The 10346-nt window shown below is 42.3% G+C and overlaps 1 protein-coding gene across 2 annotated transcripts in view; it reads left to right on the plus strand.

Annotated features, from left to right (window-relative positions):
- Positions 1 to 10346, plus strand: part of CC2D1A (coiled-coil and C2 domain containing 1A) — a 104289-nt gene that overhangs the window by 50728 nt on the left and 43215 nt on the right. For both annotated transcript variants that reach the window (XM_089652638.1, XM_089652639.1), the window contains exons 10-12: positions 1303 to 1433; positions 6237 to 6309; positions 6534 to 6685. In XM_089652638.1, the coding sequence (XP_089508764.1) occupies positions 1303 to 1433; positions 6237 to 6309; positions 6534 to 6685 (356 nt within the window). The remainder of the gene's footprint in view (positions 1 to 1302; positions 1434 to 6236; positions 6310 to 6533; positions 6686 to 10346) is intronic.

Raw genomic sequence — 10346 nt, forward strand, 5'->3', positions numbered from 1 at the left:
GGAAGTGTAGCCTTTCTCACCTAGGCCAGGATAACTCAGCTGTCCTAAGAGAATTGGAGACTCACTTTCCCAGAAGCTGTAACATTTCACACCTCGTAAGGAGATAAGGCAGCTTTCCCGGGAATTGAAAGAATTGTAACCTCATAAAACCTAGCTCCGCGTAGGTGGCAGGATCAGATAACTGCTGGTAAAGTCAGTTTTTCCCCTGTGTTTCATATCTTGAAATATGGAAGACTTACATAAAAACCGGGCACCTCGTCAGATGGCCAATGCGCAGACGAACATTTTGTTGGGTCACTCGTCCACCTCAGATCAAGGGAGCCAAAACATAGAACTCGTAGACCGTGTAACGTACAATTTCATAATTCATATCTACATGATCCTTAGACTTATCTGGATAATAAAATACCCGCGTAGAGATTGTCGCTTGTGCAGCTGGGAAGTTATAGGCCAGAATATGAATTAGGAAAGATGCTGGTTCTAATTTTGGGTTCCGCCTGCCAATCCCTCCCTAAACAGAGTATTGGTCAGTTACTCAGAGCCACCCCCCTGCTGGGGGACTTTAAAAAACAGGCTAGCAGGCCTAAAGAAGTAAGTTGAAGACATCTCCTATCTTTCCATCGTAACATATGGAGATCAAATCTCGCTTCTGCTCTGCAACTTGGATCTGCTGACCCAGGGCTTTGGCAAGTACTTTAACTCTTCCCTTTCTCTCTGATATCTCTTTGCTGTGCTATGGTTCTTTGTGTGTGTATGTATATATATCTTAGTTACATCTTTTTTTCTGTAAATATTTTTATTGCACCCTGTTTGACCTTTTAGTAATAAATCTTCCTTTCTGAAAGTGTTGAACTGTTTCTATAGCTTTTAATTGCAATTTACGAATCCCTGCCTTTAATCAGATGCTACTGTTTGTTTAGCCCTCTGTATAAAAGACCTGTATTATGACCGTTTTATACAGACGATTATATCGACCATTATAGTGTCATAGCTGAAGCCGAGTTTCCTCTTTCTCTGTACAAAAAAGGAGGTGGTGGCAGTGAATGGTTAATTGCGTGATTAACCTGACCCAGTAACAAGCGCATTCAGGCTGCAGGCACAGATTGTAGTCCATTAGCTGGAAAATCGCTGTGCAGGGTGCAGCTGGGTGTGGCATTGTTACGCATGTCACATCGCAATTTCCGATTGGCCAGTCCTTCGGTCACAAGTTTGGTGAGAAGGTCAGGGGTCTGACGCCGTGATCGTGACAGTCCCTATTGGCAAGAGTTCCATTTTAATTTCTAGACCTTCTCCTGATTGCAGCTCCTCCTCCACCTCCTAAGGACCTCTTAGAGGCCTTGCAGCAGCGGATGGAAAGATATCGCAGTGCAGCAGAGCAGGCAAAAGGGAAGGGTGATGATCGCAAGGCACGGATGCACGAACGTATTGTGAAGGTAAGAAGAGCGTAATCTTATCTCGCCTGTGAAGGTTCTCATCTATCCAGGTCTTAGTGAACCTAGTAGTAGTAAGTCACATTCTTCTGGACTCTCTGTCTTGTTGAAAATATTTTGTAACTTCCCCAGGCCACTTCTGCAGTTCCATGGTGTGTCAGGAAAAGACCACAGCATTTATATCCACACAGGTAGCACAGACAATGCAATTCAATCACTATGGAATATGTAGAAGTTGTTTGTCCATAAATAGGACAGAAGGTATATAAGCCGTGGACCACCCTGTTCTAGTTACGTAATCCATTCCTTGGTGTCAGGAAGTCTGCATTGGTGTTAATTCTTCAATTATCCACTTCCCATCCGGCCCATGTATATAAACGGCCGGACGGTAGCAGTGCAGGAGCGGGTTGTCGTTCATAAAAGGCACCTGCCTTTTAGCCTGTGCGTGCTCCCTGGGACCGCACGGCACCGCAATCCGATTGCTGTACAGGACCTTTGTGTGAGGTCCCGATCATGTGTTCACTGATTGGCCAATCGGTGATCACATGAATAGTAGTAAGCAAGATGTCACTTCTGACATCATTGCTTACTACGTGTTAAATCTGTGAACGATCACAGAGATCACATGGTACAAGGCTATTCACAACAGCCTTGTACCATGTGACAAGCTGTGAGCAATCACACCTCGCACAGTATTTCAGAGAGAAAGAGAAATGATTGCTTTTACAACCTTTATGGGTGTAAAAGCAATCCATGTAAAAAAAAAAAAAAAAAATCTTCATGACCCCCCACAAGTAGTACAGTGTCACTATGGTGAAACTGTACTGCTAGGGTGACAGTATGTTATGCTGTTAGTGTGGATGGAGGAATCTGTTGAATTGTGAATTGTGATGCATTGTGTTTTACTTCATTGCTTTTGTGTTGTAGTGCATTGAAAGTCCATTTATAATGAAAAAGCTTAACGGCAGCCAAAATAAAAAAACGAAACAAATCAGCACAAGGGACATAACTTACAGTCAGTAGGATGTGTCCCTTGTGCTGATGCTACTTTTAGTTGAAATCCTCCTCCGTCTGTGTTTTCTCCCACCCCCACCACTGCTGTCATACTCTTTCAGTGCTCTGAAGGTTAATAGAACTAAAGGGCTGTAACAGGCTGTCACCAAAAGAGCCCAACTATGCCCACCATTTCCTCCTAGCCCCATCGTTCATAGAAATTGAAAAAAAATAAAATAAAAATTTGTAAAAAAAAAATTTTTAAATTATAATTTTTGGTTATAAACAAATTTGGGTTATTTTTTTTTTTTACTAAAAAGATAACTGAATAAATTTTGGCCAAGATTTCTGAAGAAAGATTATTTATTTGCAAAATTTTATTAGAAAAACACTTTTTTCCAAAAATTTTGGACTTTTTCATTGATATAGCAAAACAAATAAGAATCCCAGTGGTGAATAAATACCACCAAAATAAAGTTTTTTTTATCTCTCTCAAAAAATTAATATGGGTACAGTGGTGCATGGCCGCGCAATTGTCATTCAAAGTGTGACAGCGCTGGAAGCTGAAAATTGGCCTGGGCAGGAAGGGGGTAAAAGTGTCCGGACTGGAAGTGGTTAACATGGCTATAAATGTGATTTTGTAAAACAGCAGGGATAGGGGTGCCATTTTAACACCCAGCTACTCACTGGAACTGAAAATGGCTTGGTGAAACTAAGAAAGGTCTTAAACATTGCAAGTCTACTACTAGCTAATCTGATCCTTCTCTTCTCCTTTTGCTTGTCTGTCTGTCTAGAAACTTATTTCCTACATGTTTGTACATCTTTGCATTCCTGATCACAAATATTAATGCAAACGTTAATAGAAACAGGAAGGCATGTTAAGCTTTAAACTGCACATGTGCTGCCTTTTGAATTAGCGCTTTGACTGGTAACCAGTGCTCTTGATGCCAGCTAGTTTGTAGAATTAAAACGCCCCACGCGTTACACCACCAACCATGTGGCTTCGTCGGGGAAAGTCCTTTCCCCAACGAAGCCACGTGGTTGGTGGCGTAACGTGTGGGGCGAAGCTTAGTGATGTTGGTCACGGGCTTGCGGACCAGAAGTTACATGCTGTACACCGATCTTTACCATTTTTTAAAATGTATGGAGAGATCCTTGATTTATGATCGTATACGGTTATTCATGGTGTGGCCTCAGTCAACTCTCTACCTCCATCTGGAGCCTTTTTATTGAATCGCTATGCTTGGTTGACCTATAATATTATATACAGAGCTTAAAATTTCGAGTCTAGACCTACTAGCCAGGCACAAACCTTACTCTCCACCAGTTACCCCACCCAACCTTGCCCAGGTCCGCCCCCAACCACTCCCCCTTAAAGCTTATGAAATTACATTTTTCTTTAGAATAAAGAGTCCAAAATATAAAACTGTATACAGTAATGTATATCCCCCCTCCCCTGTACTCCATTATAGTGATATGACGTGTATACAGTAATCATTACTGTATACATGTCATCACTATAATGGAGTACAGGGGAGCTGGGATATACATTACTGTATACATGTCATCACTATAATGGAGTACAGGGGAGCTGGGATATACATTACTGTATACATGTCATATCACTATAATGGAGTACAGGGGAGGGGGGATATACATTACTGTATACATGTCATATCACTATAATGGAGTACAGGGGAGGGGGATATACATTACTGTATACATGTCACATCACTATAATGGAGTACAGGGGAGGGGGATATACATTACTGTATACATGTCACATCACTATAATGGAGTACAGGGGAGGGGGGATATACATTACTGTATACATGTCATCACTATAATGGAGTACAGGGGAGGGGGATATACATTACTGTATACATGTCATATCACTATAATGGAGTACAGGGAAGGGGGGATATACATTACTGTATACATGTCATATCACTATAATGGGGTACAGGGGAGGGGGGATATACATTACTGTATACATGTCATGTCACTATAATGGAGTACAGGGGAGGGGGGATATACATTACTGTATACATGTCATCACTATAATGGAGTACAGGGGAGCTGGGATATACATTACTGTATACATGTCATATCACTATAATGGAGTACAGGGGAGGGGGGATATACATTACTGTATACATGCCATATCACTATAATGGGGTACAGGGGAGGGGGATATACATTACTGTATACACGTCATCACTATAATGGAGTACAGGGGAGGGGGGATATACATTACTGTATACATGTCATATCACTATAATGAAGTACAGGGGAGGGGGGATATACATTACTGTATACATGTCATATCACTATAATGGAGTACAGGGGAGGGGGGATATACATTACTGTATACATGTCATATCACTATAATGGAGTACAGGGGAGGGGGATATACATTACTGTATACACGTCATTACTATAATGGAGTACAGGGGAGGGGGGATATACATTACTGTATACATGTCATATCACTATAATGAAGTACAGGGGAGGGGGGATATACATTACTGTATACATGTCATATCACTATAATGGGGTACAGGGGAGGGGGGATATACATTACTGTATACATGTCATATCACTATAATGGGGTACAGGGGAGGGGGATATACATTACTGTATACATGTCATATCACTATAATGGGGTACAGGGGAGGGGGGATATACATTACTGTATACATGTCATATCACTATAATGGAGTACAGGGGAGGGGGGATATACATTACTGTATACACGTCATCACTATAATGGAGTACAGGGGAGGGGGATATACATTACTGTATACATGTCATATCACTATAATAGAGTACAGGGGAGGGGGGGGATATACATTACTGTATACATGTCATATCACTATAATGGAGTACAGGGGAGGGGGGATATACATTACTGTATACATGTCATATCACTATAATGGAGTACAGGGGAGGGGGATATACATTACTGTATACATGTCATATCACTATAATGGAGTACAGGGGAGGGGGGATATACATTACTGTATACATGTCATATCACTATAATGGAGTACAGGGGAGGGGGGATATACATTACTGTATACATGTCATATCACTATAATGGAGTACATGGGAGGGGGATATACATTCCTGTATACATGTCATATCACTATAATGGAGTACAGGGGAGGGGGGATATACATACTGTATACATGTCATATCACTATAATGGAGTACAGGGGAGGGGGATATACATTACTCAGTATCCTCTAGTCCCCCGTGGCGGTGGAGAGGGTGTCTCCTCTCAGCGGAGGAGAGCGGACCTCTCCTGGATCTGTCATCTCAGCGGCAGTGCCAAAGAAGCCGGAAACCGGAACTCGGCTTCACAGTGAGGCTTGGAGCGCAGCCGCTCCATCATCTGTGCTTGCCGCTCGAGAATTTCTACTCGCATTTGCAAGTGGGTGAGCGGCTTTTTCAAGCCCTGTATAGATCCATTTCATGGGGTGAGCGGCCATCCATATCCGTAGGTGGTGGTGCACTTTATGGTGCGGTGGAGCACTGTTGTTTTTTGGAACACGTTTTTATTCAAGCACATTTAGGCACCATATTGGATTTGAACTTTCACACTATAAAGACTCTGTTTTTCTTATGTATCATTTTATTGAGGTTAATGTGTTATGAGCTAGCAAAACACTATTATTTCTGATTTATTTAGTAAAAATAGTATTTGCATTTCTTCTGTGCTTGTTATATACCTGTCTCCCCATGTGCATGCGTGCTTTTTACGTGTTTTTCTAAATATTTTTTATCCATCTCTTCTGTGCCACCTTTCAGCAATACCAAGATGCCATCCGTAGCCATAAGTCTGGAAAGCCAGTCAATGTAGCAGAGCTACCGGTGCCACCAGGTCTGTATGAACAGTTCAGCCTGCTGTTGGTAATATAAAGGATAAGTGCTTTATTCCCATGATAAGCAATAAGAATTTTAACGACAACTGCAACCTTGTTTTTTACATCCAGATTATAATGAGCCTCGTCCACGTATCAAGTCAACAATATAAATGTTATACCTTTTTTTCCACATAAGCTACGATTTTGCCATTGACTGCTTTTCTTTATGTATTTTTTTTAGGGTTTCCTCCAATCGAGGGATCAAATGCTGCACCTGCAGAGCAAAGTTTGGTAGGAGTGTTGGAGACGGCAATGAGGTTGGCCAATCAGCAGGAGGGAGATGGTGATGATGAGGAGGATGAAAAAGGGAAAGCCTCATCTGTTGCACAGAAGGTTAAGCTTTGTTTTTGTAATGGGGGTTATAACATTCAGGATCACTTGACTCCTGCCACATTACTTTTCGATTTGGGTAAAATAGAAGTTAAAATTTCTGTCACAGTGGAGATTTTCACTCACTTCCTTTTCCTGTGACACCAGGACAAACAGTGTGGGTTGTGGTTGTCACTGGGACACAAAGCCACAAGGAATAATATAAGTTCTAAACCTTCACTACTCCTGTTAAAATGTGTATCTGTATCCTCATTGAAGAGATTGCCCTTCACTTACTGTTCTGACAGGGAGTGAGGAGAAATCTCTGAAAGAGGGATTGAAATGAAAACCTGATAGAGACTAAAACCCTTCCATGCTCTATCCAAAACTAAATTAAGAGTTTTGGCTCGAGCTGAGTTTTACCTCTTTTGTGACCAGAAATAATTGAAGCCCAGATGCAGTGTGTGTCATATTTAAAAAGATTTCAAAGGTACATTTTTTATTTTGTTAAATAACAAACATGTCATACTTACCTGTTCTGTGCAATGGTTTTACACAGAGCAGCCCTGATCCTCCTCTTCTGGGGTCCCCCAACAGATGTTGATGTGTAGTGGGGATACTGACAGATGTTGATGGTCTACTGGGGATACTGACAGATGTTGATGGTCTACTGGTGATACCGACAAATGTTGATAGTCCACTGGAACACTGACAAATAGTGATGTGCACGGGGAGACTGTGACAGATGTTGATGTGCACTGGGACTATATTGCAGATGTACTGCACTGGTACACTGATGAATATTGAGGACAAACTGGGGCACCAACAGATGTTGATGTGCACTGGGACACTATTGCAGATGTTCTGCAGTGGGACACTAACAGATGTTGATGGTCCAATGGGACACTAACAGATGTTGATGGTCCAATGGGGCACCAACAGATGTTGATGGTCCAATGGGGCACCAACAGATGATGATGGTCCAATGGGGCACTATTGCAGATGATGATGGTATATTGGGACACTGTTGCAAATGCTGTGCACTGGGACACTTTAAAAGATGTTGATGTGCACTGGGACAATGTAAAAGATGTTGATGTGCACTGTGATATGGTAAAACATGCTGACTATCCACTGGGGACACTGTAAAAGATGCTGACTGTACACTGGGGACACTGTAAAAGATGTTGACGGTCCACTAGGGACGCTGTAACAGATGTTGACGGTACACTAGGGACACTGTGAGAGATGTACAGTATCTCACAGAAGTGAGTCCACTCCTCACATTTTTGTAAATATTTTATTATAGCTTTTCATGTGACAACACTAAAGAAATGACACTTTGCTACAATGTGATGAAGTCAGTGTACAGCTTGTATAACAGTGTAAATGTGCTGTCCCCTCAAAGTAACTCAACAGACAGCTATTAATTAACACACTTGCAACAAAAGTGAGTACACCCCTAAGTGAAAATGTCCAAAACTGGGTCCAAAGAGTCAATATTTTGTGTGGCCACCATTATTTTCCAGCACTGCCTTAACCCTCTTGGGCATGGAGTTCACCAGAGCTTCACAGGTTGCCACTGGAGTTCTCTTCCACTCCTCCATGACGACATCACGGAGCTGGTGGATGTTAGAGACCTTGCGCTCCTTCAACTTCCATTTGAGGATGCCCCACAGATGCTCAATAGGGTTTAGGTCTGGAGACATGCTTGGCCAGTCCATCACCTTTACCCTCAGCTTCTTTAGCAAGGCAGTGGTCATCTTGGAGGTGTGTTTGGAGTCATTATGTTGAAATACTGCCCTGCAGCCCAGTCTCCGAAGGGAGGGGATCATGCTTTGCTTCAGTATGTCACAGTAAATGTTGGCATTCATGGTTCCCTCAATGAACTGTAGCTCCCCAGTGCCAGCAGCTCTCATGCAGCCCCAGACCATGACACTCCCACCATCATGCTTGACTGTAGGCAAGACACACTTGTCTTTGTACTCCTCACCTGGTTGCCCCCACACACGCTTAACACCTTCTGAACCAAATCAGTTGATCTTAGTCTCATCAGACCACAGGACATGGTTCCAATAATCCATGTCCTTAGTCTGCTTGTCTTCAGCAAACTGTTTGCGGGCTTTCTTGTGCATCATCTTTAGAAGAGGCTTCCTTCTGGCACGACAGCCATACAGACCAATTTGATGCAGAGTGCGGCATATGGTTTGAGCACTGACAGGCTGACCCCCCACCCCTTTAGCTTCTCCAGAAATACTGGCAGCGTTCATATGTCTATTTCCCAAAGAAAGCCTCTGGATATGACACTGAGCACGTGCACTCAACTTCTTTGGTCTTCCATGGCGAGGCCTGTTATGAGTGGAACCTGTCAAACCGTCGTATGGTCTTGGCCACTGTCCTGCAGCTCAGTTTCAGGGTCTTGGCAATCTTCTTATAGCCTAGGCCATCTTTATGTAATGCAAGAATTCTTTTTTTCAGATCCTCAGAGAGTTCTTTGCCATGAGGTGCCATGTTGAACTTCCAGTGACCAGTATGAGAGAGTGAGAGCGATAACACAAAATTTAACACACCTGCTCCCCATTCACACCTGAGACCTTGTAACACTAATGAGTCACATGACACCGGGGAGGGAAAATGGCGAATTGGGCCCAATTTGGATATTGTTACTTAGAGGTGTACTCACTTTTGTTGCCAGCGGTTTAGACATTAATGGCTGTGTGTTGAGTTATTTTGAGGGGACAGCAAATTTACATGTTATACAAGCTGTGTAATTTCTTCAGTGTTGTCATATGAAAAGATATAATAAAATGTGAAGGGGTGTACTCACTTCTGTGAGATACTGTAGATGGGACAGTGCTACAGATGTTGGACACTGTGACAGATGTGCTTGGTGCACTGGTGACAGATGACTGCACTGTGTGCAATCTGTGTGTATCTGAACAGTAAAATCAGCAGTTTCACACAGATTCCTGACAGGCTGCACAGAATGGCTCTCTTTCTTATCACTGCACTCTATGTGAGGAGAAAGAGAGACAATTAACAGCCATGTACTATTTGTTGACATTTGTGATGGCTGTGATCACATGACTCTAATTGCCAATTACAGCATGTATCTCTCGATCCTTGATGCGCTGTGTCCAGGCATCATAGGATTGCGCAGCTACACAGTCCCATAGACTGGGAGGATGTACGGGCACGTCTTTCCAGATCAGTGCTTTTCCCACCTGGCTGTTTATGTGCAGTGGCCGGGTGGGACTCTGTTAATGCAAAGAATGCATTAGGGTTAAATACTCTCTACTTTTACAACCACTTTAACTTGACAATAACTTTGACTAATTTTCATATATACACACACCACATAATTTCATCTATCTATCTATCTATCTATCTATCTATCTATCTATCTATCTATACATACTATATTGCCAAAAGTATTGGGCCAGCCCTCCAAATCATTGGATTCAGCTGTTCCAATCACCTCCATGGCCACAGGTGTATAAAATCAAGCACAAAAGGGTTAAGTGAGCGCTAAAGGTCCAATAAGCTGCTGAAACACCAAAAGGCACCAAAAAACCTCAAAAACATAAATATAAAGTAAGGTGCAGCGCTAAAACTAAGAATCAATATAACCACACAAGCTAATTGGTTCCAAAACACATAAATATATATAAATAAAGTGACTCGT

Source organism: Staurois parvus, unplaced genomic scaffold, assembly GCF_062004578.1.
Source record: "Staurois parvus isolate SC_StPar_1 unplaced genomic scaffold, SC_StPar_1.0 ptg000689l, whole genome shotgun sequence".
NCBI classification, from domain to species: Eukaryota; Metazoa; Chordata; class Amphibia; order Anura; family Ranidae; genus Staurois; species Staurois parvus.